This window comes from Neolamprologus brichardi, chromosome 3, assembly GCF_056152115.1.
Source record: "Neolamprologus brichardi isolate AB-2024 chromosome 3, ASM5615211v1, whole genome shotgun sequence".
Lineage (NCBI taxonomy): Eukaryota > Metazoa > Chordata > Actinopteri > Cichliformes > Cichlidae > Neolamprologus > Neolamprologus brichardi.
In genome coordinates, this window is record NC_142106.1 from 3,907,050 (window position 1) to 3,923,883 (window position 16,834).

The 16,834-nt window shown below is 44.4% G+C and overlaps 2 protein-coding genes across 8 annotated transcripts in view; one reads left to right on the top strand and one right to left on the bottom strand.

Annotated features, from left to right (window-relative positions):
• LOC148103177 (butyrophilin-like protein 2) overlaps positions 1-6,141 on the top strand; it is a 53,494-nt gene extending 47,353 nt beyond the window's left edge. For 4 of the 6 annotated variants that reach the window (XM_087838590.1, XM_087838587.1, XM_087838585.1 and 1 more), the window contains 2 exons: positions 3,697-4,026; positions 6,050-6,141. In XM_087838590.1, coding sequence (XP_087694716.1) covers positions 3,697-4,026; positions 6,050-6,141 — 422 coding nt within the window. Of the gene's footprint in view, positions 1-3,696; positions 4,040-5,958 lie in introns of all 6 variants that reach the window. The other 2 variants (XM_087838584.1, XM_087838588.1) reach the window with 2 other exon arrangements.
• The window catches only part of LOC102789482 (methylglutaconyl-CoA hydratase, mitochondrial-like), a 674,272-nt gene that overhangs the window by 264,656 nt on the left and 392,782 nt on the right, over positions 1-16,834 (bottom strand). The gene's annotated exons all lie outside the window — the stretch shown is intronic.

Sequence of the window (16,834 nt, forward strand, 5' to 3'; positions counted from 1 at the left end):
ATAAAGTCCTCTGTGTGCCCAGCCCGTCTGTCTGAGCATCTTCATCAGTGTGCAGCTGATCTACAGCTAATGTGCTGATTGATGAGCAGCCTGTTCATGGTGATGATGAGAAACAGATTGGATTCAAAGCACAAATGAGTGTGTGAAAAAGGAGCAGCAGCCATGATAGAGCGAGTCATCTGCTGACAGAAATAGTGGAGTGAAGGATTTGTGCAGCGTTTCTCTGTGAAAACAGCTGATTCAGATCAATGAGAGGAGGATGAAGGAGAAGCAGCATGTTTCTGATAGAAGGATCACTGCTGTGCTACAAACTGCTGGGACTGTGTGTGAATGTGTGACGGCTCAGCTGGAGGCAGGATCTGTCCAGAGGAGAGCTGCTTTATTCCAGACTAACTCTTCTAGAAAGCTGAAATCTGTGTGGAACAGCTGACCTGTACCATGTGGAAAAGAACAGCAACACGATTCAGCGTCAGATCCCGACACATCCACGGATTCATCCCGTTACAGGAACTGTGCCACACGTGGCCTCTGTTTGTTCTGCATGTGATGCTGCAGGGATTTCTTCAAGTCACTATAATATAGTGTCAGATGGACACATGAAGCTAACACGGCACATCTTTGTGAGTCTGCAGCATGTTGACACACATGTCAGTGTTGTACAGATCTGAGAGCAGCACAAACAAACTCCATCAAAGTGATTTGTGCTGTTGCAGAGCTGTGTGACTGCATTTGTCTTCATTATGGACACATTTCTACAAATGGGACTAAACATGTGACCCTCTGCACATCCGTGGCTCAACAGTGCACCCATTGGCTGGATGCAGCTTGTATTGTGGCTCCTCCCCCTTAGCTTCAGGTCAGTTTAGCTGTGTTTCCTCCAAATCCCAGAATTCCTGAGGAGCAGGAATATGTGTGGCTGGGCTCTAAACACTCAGGGTGAGGACTGAGTGAAGAGCTACAGGACAGAGCCAAAGTTTCAGCACTGCGCTCACAGCTTTGAGACGTCCAACTGGTCCTGATAACATCTCCCCTCTCGTTCCACATACATGAAGACTGCTAGAAGCAGCTATCAGCCACATCAGGCTCACATCATGCTTGGTATTAAACATGCTGCAGTCTGCATAAACTCCCTGCCACAAAGCTTTGAGTGCTCTGAAAGGGAATCTCCTCCAAATGCACCTGTAACAAGGTGACCTGCAGAAATAACTGTGTCCACGGGCAGAGTCACTAACACTCTGCACCACAGCTAAACCTGCTTTGGAGCTAAAAAGCTGCTGCCAGGGTTTCCTGCAGAGCTTCACAGGAAATGTGGAGACTGAAAGCTGTGGACAGTTTCTGTGGCTGGATTATTTCATATGTGTTTGTAGGAGTTTCACTTTCAAAGTTTGGAGTAAAGTGTTGAAATAAATCAGGTCTGTGACGCACACTTTACTGCAGATTGTTCTCAATGGAACACAAAAAGCAATCAAAATGTGATTGATCCTGATGTGCTTGTTGCTTCTAGCAGTGTTCATGTATTTGCACAGAGAGGGGGAGATGTTATCAGAGTGTGTAAGTGATCAGATCTGATGCTGAATCATGTTCATGTACAGTCAGCTGATCCTCACAGTTCAGTTTGTAATCATGCAGCTCTCCTCTGATAAATCCTGAGCTGCACCTGAGTGTCAGTCCTCAGGACCTCACACAGTCCCAGCTGTTTGAAACCAATGAATTTACTGCACTGAGGAACTCAAATGAGTCAGTGAGATCATCAACATGGATCTTAAAATCAGCAGCTCAGATCATGTGATCACACATAAGAACCATGGAGCAGGAAACATCTGAGAGTTCAGCTCCAACTCTGATGGAGTCTTAGGAGGGTGGAGATACCTGCACAGATAGGAGCTGTTTCACTCTTTAACAAGCAGCACCTCCAAACTACACCCTTCATCCACCTTAATAGGGGAGCATTTGAAGCCAAAGCTCCACCCACCCAGCCACTTTCTCTGGGCTGACTGAAACAATCATATGTGGGGTCAGAGTTCACAGACTAGACAGTCCTCTCCAGATTTCATCATGTTTCTGTTCAAAACATCAAATCAAGCTGATGGGAAGTTGTAAAATCCTTCAGAATAAAAGCCTGACTATTCAGAGCTCCAACGTTAAGAAGAGCAAAGTGAACCAAGGTGGATGGAGGCAGCAGAGAAACTGTAGGGTGGAGCTGAATGCTTCATCAATGGGATGATGCAGCAGATTTTCTCCACCTTGCACAAACTGTCCTGTTAGTTATCATGACTGGAACATCCAAAATGTCTCCAGAGGCTCCGAGTCCAGCTGAACATGTATTAGTGTTTAGAGTGGAACTGAGATGGTAGGGACTAGGACCTGGGGGACGTCAGTCAGTGACGGAGCGGTCAGCAGGTGTGGGCAGGTGTGGACAGGTACTTGATGGAGTGTTTCCTGCTGGACTCCATATGATATGTTAGCAGAGAGGATCTGGCTCCTGATTGGTTGAAGTGGAGCCCGTCTGCTGCAGAAAGATGCCTCCTGTCCCAGAAAACATTGAAGTTGTCTCTAAAGCCCAGGCTGTGGGAGTCACACACAGAGGAGAGCCAGGTGTGGAGGCCGAGCAGGACCCAAACGCCCCACGGCCACAGGTGGGAGTGGGGCCGGAGATACAAACACTACGGTGGGCTTGTTTCACAGCCTCACAAAGACACACAAAGTCCAGTTTGAGGAAGTGGGAGCGCTGTTTGGAATCCGGTTTGTGCCCATGTGGATAAGGATGGTGTCGGCCTCCGGACGGGATCGTATTCTGCCAGGAAACTTGTCTAAAATGTCCCAGAGCGTCGGGCCGGGAAAAGACAGAGCGTACGCCTCCTTTATTGTGAAATTCCTCACCATGGTAACTGAACACATCAGCTGGTCTGCAGCAGGTTATGTTCAGAGTTTGAAGCTCAAATTGGCTCAAAGTGTCCCATTTTCACTGATGGTTTTCCCGACGACATGCTTCAAGTGTGATCTGGATCCTCTGCTGAAGGAATCTGCTTTCTATCCACAACCTGTTGATCCGTATCTGACTAACAGCAGCGCAGGAAGCCCTGCAGTTATAGAGAAACTGTCTGAGTCGCATTGTTGCTGCAGTTTACCTGCAACTGCTGAAGAAAAAGTCTCCATGTGTTTGTGTTTGGTCCTAATCTGCTGCCCAGTCTGTTTGACACTGCTGGATTTCCAGCTGATAGATGACAGATTAGAAACTGATCAGTCTATTGATCACACAATATTCCATCAATAGAATTGATTTGACTTTGATTTGTGTAACAAAGTGATTTCCACGTCTCCTTCATGATGTGACAGTGTCAGAGCTGAATGCACTTGTAGAGTATCATGTTTTTATGGCTCACATTTAAAGTGTTCCAGCTCTAATGTACAGCTGTCATATTAGAAATAGAAGCAGCTCTGATTTTAGTGCTTAAAGAAATCTATGAAGTTATGAATTCACACATGAACAGTTTTCTGCAGCGTTCCTCTCGGCCTTATTTGCAGCTCCACTCTTGTTTTTGCTCTAATAATTATTTCTCTCCATGAGCTGTTTCTCTGCCTGAAGGAGGCGCCACTCCATCGCTTCATTTAGTGCAGAACAAGAGTCACATGATGCTGCTCTGTCAACACCAATCACACTTTGTACAGCTCATGTTGTGTTTGTTGTCCTCTCAGTGTGTCAGGTGGAGGTGGAAGAGGGGGCGGAGTCTGTCCAGCTGCCCTTCAAAACCACACAAAACCTGCCTGAAGATGCTAAAGTGGAGTGGAGACACTATGAACCTGGATACAACATGGTCCACGTGTATGAGAACGGCTCTGAGCAGCCTCACAAACAGCACCAGGTTTACAGAGACCGAACGAAGATGAATGAAGACCTGCTGAAAACTGGAGACCTCAGTCTGACCCTGAAACACCCCACAGAGAGAGACAGTGGAGGATATGCATGCTACGTGGTGAGGAATCGAGCTGTGGTTAGAAGGAAGACAGTGCTGCTCAAAGTCGGAGGTTTGTGTGTACATGTTTACACATTGTTGTGAGGACAGAACATTGGCACTATACTCGTGGGGACAAAATGTCTGGTCCAACAAGTTTTAAGTCAAATGTGGTTTTACTGTCAGGGTTACAGTTAGTCGAAATTTTACCTAAGGGTTCAATTTACTTTATTTATACCCATAGATAAATTGGCTTTATGGAAATAATTATAACATTTGGCATCCCCTCACAAAACACACACCCACCCATTAAACCCTGACAAACACATTTGATTATTACACAAGCAATAAAAAACAATATAGATCAAGATGAATCAAATAAAACAGTTCTTATTGTGTTTAGTGACGGCAGCAGAGACAAAACTGTTTTCTTTGAACTAGAAACCTTCGTCTAGAGGAAAGAAGCTACAGAGGCCAAGGGAGTCCAACCTGTTGTCTCCTCAGACGCAATTTGACACCTCTGAGTCTCCCTCTTTTTCTTTTGTCACTTGTTCTGTTAAAATCTCTCCGTATAAAATGCGGCATACATGAAGTAAGGTCTTTACCACCATACGAGACGTTAAGTTGTAGCAGCTCCTCACGGGAGTAAACAATCTTCAGCTGACTCACAGCCTCACACGCATCACGGGAAACAAGCCGTCCCACGTTCTATTGAGAGGGGCGCTGGGTTCCTGTTGTTACTTTCCTACTGATACTCCCTTTTTAATGCTTATGGTATTAAATATGCAATAACAACAAACCACACACAAGCAGGTCAATTATAACGTTAACTCTACTTTAGTGAATGCTTAATTAACAACACAAAAGAAAACAAGTAAAATCAATAAAGTTTGTTAAACAATGGTGAGGTATCTACCTCAACAGAAACAAAATAATCAAATAATATTGTGGGCCCACACACACTCTCACCAAACACACACACCTCAAGTGCTACAGTCTTTCTGCTAGCAAGCCCCTCGTTGCAGGCCTGAGTCGTGGCTCGGGTGCGTTGGGACCTAAAACAATATGGCCGCTTCACTTGTTGCCAAGCAGTAAAAATAAAAAGCACGTGCAAACAACAGTACTCACACCTCCAGGCAGTTCAAGGGGATAGCGGGGAAACTGGGTCACGGCTACCAGCAGGCCGCGGCAGCAGCACTCACAGTCGTCCTTTCCACGTGCTCCCACGTGAACACATAACTTCAGCACACCAGCAGAAGGGACCTCTCTGACACGCCAGCAAGACGTCCGTCTCCTCCTACTGAATCACACAACCCCGCTAAATGCCAGTTCACATGCGATAACATTCAATCTTAGCATTAGCTTAATAAATAAAACAGAGCACAACAAGAGCTTAGCGAATATGCTAGGCTACGCTAGCGGCTGTGTTAGCAGTTGTGCTAGCGGCTAATCGCGGTTAGCAGTTAGCCCGTTTTACACAATAACATTGGGTACAAGTGTCAGACAAAATTCACATTTACCTCACAGTAGGGTACAACAGTTTTCGACTCCAGTTAACTATCCGTCAACCCGAAAATACGTCTGTCGCCTTCTATGAACTCTGCGTTCACTCGACGCTGTTCAGCTCTCGTCTCTCTCGCTTCCTGCAGCACACGGCTCTCCACTTACTCCCACCCCTCTACCTGAGACTACTTCAGGGTTCACTGGAGCTGTAGTACATATCAATACCATATCAAAAATAATGACATGAACCTCAAAATACAAATAAAAAGGTTGTGCATTTAACTGACACACATCACATACTTTGCAGGCATTTGTATACATTCTTGAACACATTAAACATTTGCAGCTAACTATCAATTTTAATGAACAAATTTAAATAATGAGCTACTTATATAGCCAGGGCTACAACAATAAAAATCCAACAACAATGAATAAAAAAGAATCCATGTCTCACTGTTAGTGGAGCAATTATCACCTTGAAAACCCGTCACTTGTGTGTGTGCGTGTGTGTGTCTGTGTGTGTGTGTGTGTGTGTGTGTGTGTGTGTGTGTGTGTGTGTGTGTGTCTCTGACTGTGTTGTGTCTCCTCTGCAGGGAGAGTTCAGGTCCAGGATCAAACAGGGGACATCAGGAACAGAAGCAGCTCCATTGATCCGACTCCTCTGATGGCTGATCGATCAGTTTGATCTGTGTGTTCTTTGATTATTGATCAGTGATGTCAGAGTGGAGTCAGTGTGATGTTGTTGTTGTGTGTTTGAGACTTTTAGTGTCCATGAAGGTCTCTGCTGCCGTAGATCCTCTGAACTGTGACAGAGGTCTCACTCTGGAGGAAACTCTCAGCACTTTCCAGCAGCTCCTCCATCATGGAGGACGTTCCCTCACTGTAACAGGTGGAGGAGAGAGGAGAGGAAGCACAGGTGGATCCTCTGAGGAAGAGGAGCGTTCCTACAAACCACATGATCACATGACCAGAGGACAAGCATGTGCAGAAACACATTAAAGTCAGCCTGTAAACACGTTTGTGTAAATTCTAGTCGTGTTTTTCTGTTACATTCAAATAAAAGCAGAGAAAGCAGAACAAATGCTGAAGCTGTCTGTGTGAAATAAAGGAGTTAAAGTACTCACACACACACACACACACACACACACACACACACACACACACACACACACACACACACACACACACATCTGTCCAGCAGCTGTCTGAGCTGCAGTCTGTATTGTGTGTGTAATATCTTCATATGTTTCTAACATTACAGTTTTATCTTCAGGTGTAAAATCAGCTGCTCTGCTGTCTTATCCCCTGATCCTGTGTGATTGATTCGATCCTGCAAACGCCACAAATTTCATTTCAGCTTTTATTTGAAAGCCAGCGAGTAAAAGGATCAGCGATAGTTTTCAGAGCGATGCCAAAGCTTGGCTTCCTCTCCTACAGCAGCTTTTCTTTCTTTTCTCTCCCTGTGAAATACAGCAGCTGGACCTTTAGCTGCAACACACTGTGAGACAAACTGCACACAAACAGTTTGTGTGTTTGCTGATGTTTGTTGAGCTGATAGAAACGCTGCATTTGAAATTAGTTGACACTTCAAAAACGCTCGTCCCTTTATGCTCGCTGCTCTTCAGCAGGGCTAGCTAGATGCTAAAGTAGCGCTAACACAACTTCCAGACACCTGCAGGCGTTCAGGTGTTGTCCCAAAAACATATCAAATAAAAACATGGCCCACTTTAAGCCCTGACTGTGACTCACAGTTTGACTCTTTGGTCTCTTTTTATGTGATTAATAAATGAACAGGATTTCCTTTCATGTGTTTCTGTTTAGGCTCAAATCACTTTGATGTTTGAAGCTCGCACTGATGAAATAATAACTCCCCTCAAATGTGTTAAACCTAAAGTAACCAGCCTGTTTGAACATGTAAGGAGTAGAAAGTACAGATGCCTGTAAGTCCTACTTAAGTACAGTAACAGAGTATTTGTACTTAGTTACTTCCCACCTCTGGCCCTACCGTTTTATCCCATATGACTAAAGGCAGGTAGGGGCTGGCTGGATTCAGCAGAGCAAACATCTAATGTAGTCGTGGGCTCACAAGTTTCTCTGGATGCTGTCATGGTGTAGTTGCCATGGTGACACAAGGTTTGGCCCTGACCAAAGCGCTCGGCACAGACATGGTAGATTTGGCCGTCACTAAATGATGGAGGCGGGGAAGCGAGACTCAGACGGGTCAGGTATCCTGGTGTTACTGAGGAGAACTCTGCTCTCTCTTTCTAGTCCCTGTTATTTACTCACACTGTCCCATTTAAAGCAGCTGAATCCTCTGTGATGCTGTTCACACAAATATGGTTGGATCACGCTGAGACTGAAGGGACTCTGACTGTCAGCTCACTCTTGAACACACTGAGTTTCTGGGAGTCTGGCAGATATGAGACCCTCTTCAGGAACTGAGTCAAAGAAGAAAAAGTGGATTTTTTCATTTGATCGTCATTTTTCACTGGACGTGGGTAAAACTCCTGGATATCAAAGACATTCTGAGGATCACTGAAGTTAAACGGCTGAAAGTTTAAAGAGAATTGTAAAATGATAAGATAACGATTGACTAATAAGATTATCTGACAGGTCCTTAAAGTGGCCCCTTGGTGGAGCTCAGCAGGACGACAGGTGGCTGTGAGCTCATTTTAAAATAATCATAGAATAAACAGAAACATTAGCAGATGACGTTTGAAGGCTTTACATGTGTTGGATATGAATGTTTGGAGCCCAGATCATCATTTGTCTTGTTTCAGTGTGAATGTTTTTCTCCATGTTGGCCTGAGGGTGGAGCTGTTTAGCCTGTGCTGAGTATTTGTCACTATGCTGAGTTGTGGGTGGAGTCAGTGATTGGCTGAAGGTGCCTTCTTTAAAGCGGGAACACTGGCTCAGCTTTCCTACCTCCTTACTCCCAGCTGGACCACGCTGCATCAACAAGTGATTGTCTGTGTGTGGAAGAGTGATGCCATTGTACACACTGTAAATATCTTCTTCAGCTGTGTGGGTGGAGAAGCTTTTCTGTTAGGGAGACGGTGTCCTTCTCACCTTCAGACATGAGATTAGAAAGAGAGAGAGTTCAGATTACAGAGCAGATATGAATGAATGAATCTGTGCTCGTCCTCACGGCTCCTGCATGCTTTTAAAAAAGTGTGTGTTCAGCTCTGATCTCCAATCTGTTCTTTTCTCTCTTTGTTTCCTGGGTTCATGAATAGCTCTACGGGACATTTATTTATGGCCTCACCTACTGAGTATCCATCTGATAACAAACAGGGTGTTGTGCTCAGAACAACCTGTTCTAATCTAATCTACTTTGTGTGTGTGTGTGTGTGTGTGTGTGTGTGCGTGCGTGCGTGTGTGTGTGTGTGTGTGTGTGTGTGTGTGTGTGTGTACCTGCAGAGTTTCTGTAGCTGAAGCTGCCAGCAGGAAGGTCACGACCCCACGTGTGCATCTAAGGGTTAAAGTCACTTGAAACTGCGACATCTGTTTTGAACATGCTGGGGTGAAGACCGCAGAGCCTGAGAAGAGGAAGTAAGTAGCTGATGTTATGGGAGGATAAATAGGTGCCGCCACGCCTCGGGAGCTCAGAGCTGCATGACTGTGTTAACCGTCTGTTTCCTCTCCCATGCACAATTTGTTGCGGACCCTGCCAGTATCCAGGAAAAGGGACTGGAATGTATGTCTGCCCCAGTTACTTTATTGTTATAACACCACTCCCCATCAGGCTACTGGGGAAACTCCATTCTTATTGATGTTTGGACAAGAACCCAGGTTGCCAGTGGACTTTCTTTTGGGCAGAGTACCAGATCCCATCAGTGGAGATGTGCACGAGTGGATTCAGGAGCATAAAGCCCGGCTACAGGTTGTACATGAAGGAGCCAAGGAGCGACTGCAACTGGCTGCCGACAGCAGGAAGAGGCACCATGATAAAAAGGTGAAAGAGGCACCATTGCATGACGGGCAGTTGGTGTTCCTGCGCGATTTGAGTGGAAGAGGGAGATGTAAGATCCAAGATCGATGGAAACCAGCGGTATATAGGATCCTGAAGGCACCTAAAGCAGGTGGGGCAGTATATACCATTGCACCTGCAGATGATCCTAGCAGTGTGAAGCATGTTCATTGAACATTGTTAAAGGCTGTGGTAATAGCAGCTATACCATCAGAAGGGCCTGCTCCGAGCAGTAGCCCACCTGGCCCAGAAATACCATCCTCAGAACATGACTCATCAAGTGACAGTGACCTGCTATTCCTGAGCGTAGGAGCCCCTCAGGTAAATGTTCTACCATCTTATAGCCCAGTGGCAGTGCTCCCAAGTAGCTCTGAGTTGTTGCTCTCACCAGAAGACCGGCTTTCCTCCGTTCCAGCCATTTGTACAGCGACCCCGAGTGCAGCACCAGTTCCATCCGTGCGAAGAACAACACGGTCCACGGCCAACAGGGGAGGTGGCACCAGGGGCTGCAAACTCTATTTCTGAGCTTAGGGTGCATGCTGTCTCTGCATTGTTTAGGCCTTGGGATTAACCTGGGTGTCCTTGTAATCCATCGTCGGGGCGACGATGCAAAAAGGAGGGGTAGATTGTGGCAGGATGAATGTTATTCTTTGGTTCCACCCACTTTCAGCCTGGCGCATTAGGGGGCGCTAGTATAAATAGTGGCCCTGTGAGCATTCCTGGATCGCTTACCTGAGATCTCCTTGGTGGTCACCTGACTTCCCCTTGGTGTGGCAGAGATTATTCTGAAGCCTCCATCGCGGCTGGTAGGTGTTTACCCATCGTAGTATGTGCATTACCTTACTTGATGGTAAACGGATATTGTTTTTAGGTAGCTGTGGAAGCCTCCTATGAGCCCCTGTTCATGTTTCATGACACAGGGTTATTCGGTACGTAATTCAATTTCGTCTCGATCCTTGCCTTTTATTGTTTGTTTTATAGTAATTATTTATTATGCTTTGCAGGAAGTGTGGGTCTTGGTTTTACGCAACGCCACACTAACTGAGGTGCTGCTGCTTTGCTTTGCTTTGCTTGGCTTTTACCGTCTGTTCCCGTTGTGAAGTTTCTTTTCCTGCTGCTGTCCGCTTTTTAACGTGGACGTCGGCGTGGACAGCGGCCATATGCCCGCCGGTTATGGGAGTCAGCTGGCGTACATATTGATGAGTGTATGATTAATTTATAGTCGGGCAGACGGCTAGTTGGAGTAATACGGCGATCCCGTTTGCTGCAGCTAGCCGTCTGCCCGACTATAAATTAATCTATGATGGCCCAGGAGCTCCGTTTCTGGGTAGATGACCTGAACGTCACATCAACAACATGTTGGGAGTGATTGAATCAAAATCAGCTACGTTTGAGGGGACATAAACATAACCAGGGGCTTGGAGGTGACGATGCCCTCTACTTTGCTGAGTATGGTCCTAAAGACTTCTTCAGTGACATGCTCCGAGATGGTGTAGAGCTGATTTGATGGAACAAATCTCCCGTTCCCATGAACCACCGTGTGGAGCGTATGGAGGGTTGAAATGGAGATGCTGGCTGGCCAACTGTTTTCAGAGCAGGGCCGAGATGCGATCCTTGACATGACGATGAACACCAGGTGCTGCCATCTGTACTGTGTATGTACCACATGTAGTGAAATGTATATAAAATTTGAATAGACACTGAGGAGTGGAGGCCTACTGTAGGAGAGCTTTGGCTGGACCCTGCAGAATCCAACCAGCAGTACAGCTCAGGTCCTCTTCATGGATCCAGATGTGCAGGCTCCACTGGAGTCAGGAAATGTGGGTAATCAGAGCCAATCAGCAACAGTGGTTGAGCTTGATGGAACAGCCCATATGACCAATCATGATCGTGTATGGTAAATGGTCTGCATTTGTATAGCACTTTAATTAGTCCCTAAGGACCCCAAAGCGCTTTACACTACATTCAATCATCCATCCATTCACACACTGGTGATGGCAGCTACATTGTAGCCACAGCTGCCCTGAGGCACTGACAGAGGCGAGGCTGCCGGACACTGTCGCCACTGACCACCACCAGTAGGCAAACATGGGGTTAGTATCTTGCCCAACGGGGCAGCCTGGGCTCGAACCACTGACCTTCTGATTAGTGGCTGACCTGCTCTGTCACCTGAGCTACAGTGTATGTCTCTATCTTTATTTACACACATGTTCTGTTGCTTGTTAGTGATTACTAAAGGTAGCACTGTGAAGACTATTTATATGGATTTTATAGTGTCCAGTTTAGTTACCATTTTAAACAAAAAGAGAGAATCATGATATTTATGTATTATTAATATGTATTTTTACTGGTAGCAGAGATCAGCCGTCTGAGGCTCCTAAATATCCACGTTTGCTTGTTTCACTTTCACAGTTGAACTCTGGGAGTCAAAGATGTTTCAGCTCCAAACTCACTGAGAGCTCCTCGTTCCCACCACGTGACCAAAAACAACTTTGTGCTCACGTGCTGCACGTGTCTGAGACACTTTAGTTTGAAGGAGACAAACTGCAGACGCAGCATTTCCTGTTCCTGAGTGTAAACCTGAGCATTTGAAATGAGCTCCACAGGAAAGCTGTAGGTGACAGAGATGCTCACAGACTCACTGACGTTACAGTCTGTCAGCATCACGCAGTATCACAGACACACGGGAAGATTTCATGCAGGTGTGAAACTATGAGGAAGCTGAACGCCTCCTCTTTCCTCAGAAGTGATCTGTGGCAGTCTGCCATCATGTTTGGCTGCACACACTGAATGTGACTCACTGAAAGCTGAACCATGTTTTTGATGATCACACTTTAATTTAACAGCTGAACAATGAACTTTTAGAAAGTGTCAAATCTGACAAACAAACGTTTTTTCTTCATGTTGTTGAAGTTAAAGTTGTTTCAAAGGCGATAGAGCGTTTGTAACTGTGGCCCCCAGACTCTGGACTCCTTTGAGCCGGAGATCTGTGGACTCAGTGGTTTCATTTAACAAGCAGCTAAAATCTTTTTAAACTTGCTTTTGGTTCATTTCTGTTTTTATGTTTTAGCTTTTCTGTGAAGCACTTTGTGGTTTTTGTCTTGAAAGGTGCTATACAAATAAAACTTTACTTACTTTACTTAAATAAAACACAGAGTTTAGATTGATTTAAAAATGTCTGTAATCCAGATGATTCCAAACAAAGTGTAAAATAAGAGCAACATGTCATTGAAGCTGTGGCTTCATTTATCACAGTGTCACAAAGAGTTTCCTGTTTTCAGCCTGTCGGCTCTCACAGTGTTATATTGCACATGTGCTGTGAGTAATAATATAAATAATAATAATAGAAATGAATAAATAAAGAGATAAACAGCACCAACAGGAGCCTGTAGAGAGTTTCTGGTCTTGCAAAGACAAACATGTTTGTTCCAACAGAACATTCAGATCATAATTCAGATGTGAAAAGCTGTCAGACAGGACAGGTTATATAAACACAGTGTTTAGTTTGTGAGAGCAGGTAAAGGCAAAGAACCAGGAATGAACTGTGGGAACCTGATTGGACGCTTTGGATTTCCTGATCTCACCACGAGTGCTGCTGCGCCCTGCTGGGGGCCAGTTTCCCCCCAACTGTCCCCTTGAACCACCTGGAGGTGTGAGAAACACTGCCCCCGTCTTTCACACAAAGCCTGGAGTTCCCTGCGTGAGAGCAGGCATGGACAGACCTGACTGTTGGGAACATATCCACCGACTTCTGAGCGTTGAAGTGTTGACCGGTCTGCAGGCTCAGGCAGCAGCTGACTGTTAGCCTGATGCTGGAGAGGAAGCTGTCAGCAGCTCCCACAGAGCCTGACTGACTGTGAGAGGACAGAGGGACTTCAACTCCAGCATCGCTTCAGCCTGTGATGAACTATTCGCCGTGGTTATTTTGTAGTACGATGAATCGTGTCTGCAGATCAAAGCGTGATTGTGAGATAATTACAGGCAGTGGCTGAGATACAGTATGGTGACATTAAGTGCAGATTCCTTCAGAGCGCCATGCTTAAGATGGACAATGTCAAATTCAATTTTTCCAGAAGGAATTCAGGAGAAATATCTGTCGTTTAAAAAGATTTAATTTGCTGCAGCAGTTGAAATGACAAGTTTACAGCACTGGACCGCAGTGTGACACAACAGTCTGCCTCACACCAAGGATGACCCTCATTGGGCCGTACAGCTCATGTGACAGTAACAAAGATTATTATGGCCGTCTTCTCCCAGAACCAAACAGTCTGCTGTGAATCGTCCCCGTTCAGTCTGACCTCGCCTGGTTTCTGCTCCTTCTTCTGTAAGAGACAGAAAAGAAAAACATCTCCCTCCATGGCCTCCATTAGATCTACAGTGTAGTTCAGGATATGTTGTTGGGACGTCCTGACCCAGAGACTATTGTAACAATTATTATGTGTCTGTGTGAGCATTGCTGCAAACCCTCTGCACTCGACGTCATCCTGCAACATTTCAAATCCAGACAGTAACGCTGGACGAAGCTTTAAACCCTCAAACACAGAGCACCAACTCGTTTATGAGCACATTTGCATTGTGTATAAATACAATAATGAAATAGCTTCATTTAAATATTTTATAAACAATTGAATCATTTTTCAATCCTAACAACAAAACTACTCCATCACTTTTATTCACACTGAGATCACATTATCTTATCTCTGACCTTTGACCTCAGCTTTGTCCCTGATTTTTTTCTCTTTTTTGAAACAGTTTTTAGGAGGCAGTGAATTTTTTGGAAGCTGATGTTTGGTGCACCCTCACCAGCCCAGAGAGATAAAAGGAGCCGAGATTCTGTGATAAGATTCAGCGATTAAACCAAAACTTTTTTTCTTTGTTTGTTCGCTGATGTTTAGTCTGAGAAATGCCGACTCCCTGAATACTTCTGTGGTCACATGACCATCGAGGTCTAAGATGTTTCAGAAGGACAGAGTGGAAACATGTGGGAGTGGGGGGTCTTAGCCACAGAGAGATCTGGAGAGGATCTGATGGGAGCATCGGTTTGATGTTGCATGCAGGTTTATCTGCAGTATGTTTCACCTGAGCTCATATTTGAGCTGCTGTGTGTGAATGAATCACTCTGCTGCTCAGACGTCTGTTTATTCTGAGATTCTTACGACATGTCGCTCCTGGTGACGTCTGCTTTTTTTTGTCCAACGTTTGTCCTTTCTGCAGAAGCCCCCCTGTGTCTGCTGGCTAAGCCCCATCTAGTGGTCTGTTTGGTCTTTGCTGAGTGGCTAGTGCGTTAACGTGGGCTAATTCATGTTAACGCGTTAACACTGACAGCCCTAATAATAACACATTTAAAAACAAAACCAAACAGTCAGGTTGTTATCCTGGTATTCAGTCTGTGCTGCTCTCTCTCAGAGATCAGAGTTCATGTTCAGTAACCACACTGACAGCAAGAGGAGGAAACGATTGGTTTAATTTAAAAGAACAGTCTGAGCTGTGGATTAAAACAATAAGAAATATATAAGTGAGTCACATATCAAACACAGACCATTAAGTGTAATAAAAAGCTGAGTGTGAGGGTCAGGGTGCTGTCTCACTGCAGAGGCTTCAGGCTGAATCCTGCTGAGCTCACAGAGTCAGACTCACCTGTGCAGCTTGGACAGGTAAACACATCAGGAGATGAGGAGAGTTGGCAAAAGTACAGCCATTCAGTACTTAAGTAGAACTACAAACACTACTATTACAAATACTCCAGTAAAAGTACTGATTCAACTTCTTTACTCCAGTAAAAGTAAAAAGTACAGGCTCTGAAATGTACTTCAAGTAAAAGTAAAAAGCAGCTTTTTGAAGTATGTTTGTAAAATATATTTATACTGGGGATACAAGTCTGGTCTAAGTCTTCTGTCAGAAAGACTGCAGCAGTCCAGGAGTTTGTTTAATTGTTTTAAATTAAGTCCCAGAAAAGATTTGTTTACATGAAAATGTTTGTGAGGCTAAATCTGAATTCGGTGCAGCCAAACTTGAACTTCTTGTTTTATAGTAAACAGCACATGTGACTATAAATATGGTTTTCTGGAAACAGAAATGGGCATTTTTTTAATTAGTAGAGTCATAGATAACTAGGAAAACAATCACAACACATCATCTACTCAACACAAGCAATATCTAACAATGTCCACAAGGGGTCACTGCAGACCCAAAATTGGCTAAATAGCACATGACTTACAAGTTGCTAATAGTGAGGCATAAATATGGCAAGCTAGCAACAGTTAAAGGAAACCATAGAAAAGTCCTTTATTCCTCATCCCGATTTTAGTCATTGCAGGAGATTACAGCCAGATTATAATCAGTATCATGTTAATGAATCTGCCAAAGTAAGAACACTTACAGACTCATCAACTCACTCAATCACACAAAACTGCATCATAGCTCCGTCACAGCAGCCCCTTCAGTCATTCCCACTCTGTGTGCTGAGCACGTGACCACTGGTGCGCTTGTTTCCTTTGGGTGCGCTTGATTCTTGCTTCTAGACATCCTGAGGCCAAGTCAGAGCAGGAAATTTGAACAATGTTTGTATTTTTGTGCAAAGCTAACTGAACCTTGTGCTGTATTAACATAATGATAAAATCATATCAGTATATGTGAGTACAAACTTTAGTCTAACCTTTTTATTCTAATTGTATTCAGCTTGAACCAGAAGAAAAAGAAGGAAAATAAAACTATATTTCTATTTCTTGTTGCTACATTGTAGAGGGTGACTTTGCCTCTAAACAGGAACATGTGTACAGTCCTGCATCAGCAGCTTCATTCTTATACAGACCTTTCTACTCTGTTTGTTAAACACAGCTCTATGTTTGGTACATAGCAGTCAATAAATCCAGTTTTTATACCACAGTTAAGTTAATGTAGTTAAATCTGTGTATTTGTAACTCAAATATTCAGTGATCTGTTTTAAACAGAAACCTGACTTTGACATATTTAAGTTGGTATTAACACAGTCAGAGCTGCTGCTGCTTTTATTGTTCTGTTGCTTTTTAAAAGCTTTCTGTGCAAATCAATAGAAATATTTATTGTTCCATCTTAAAGCTGACAGCACAGCAGCAGCATGAGGAGAAGAGTGTTTGCTCAGGAAATACACGGGTCCCTGAAGAGTTCAAACAGGAAATATTCCTGCATTAAATCTGCAGTTCAATCATCAGCAGATTACTGTCAGTGTCATCTGTCACCAGGCAGGTTTTAACAGGCGTGTAAGCCACATATTATTATAACACCCTTTTATATTTGTATGATAAACACGTCATTTAGTTGTGTTTGGTCTTTAACTTGTGCTCAGTTTCCACAATGAATTCATGATGGAAATCTCTAATAAACTATCAAAATAGACACTATTTTCCCCCCACCACACTCTCTGTCTGTG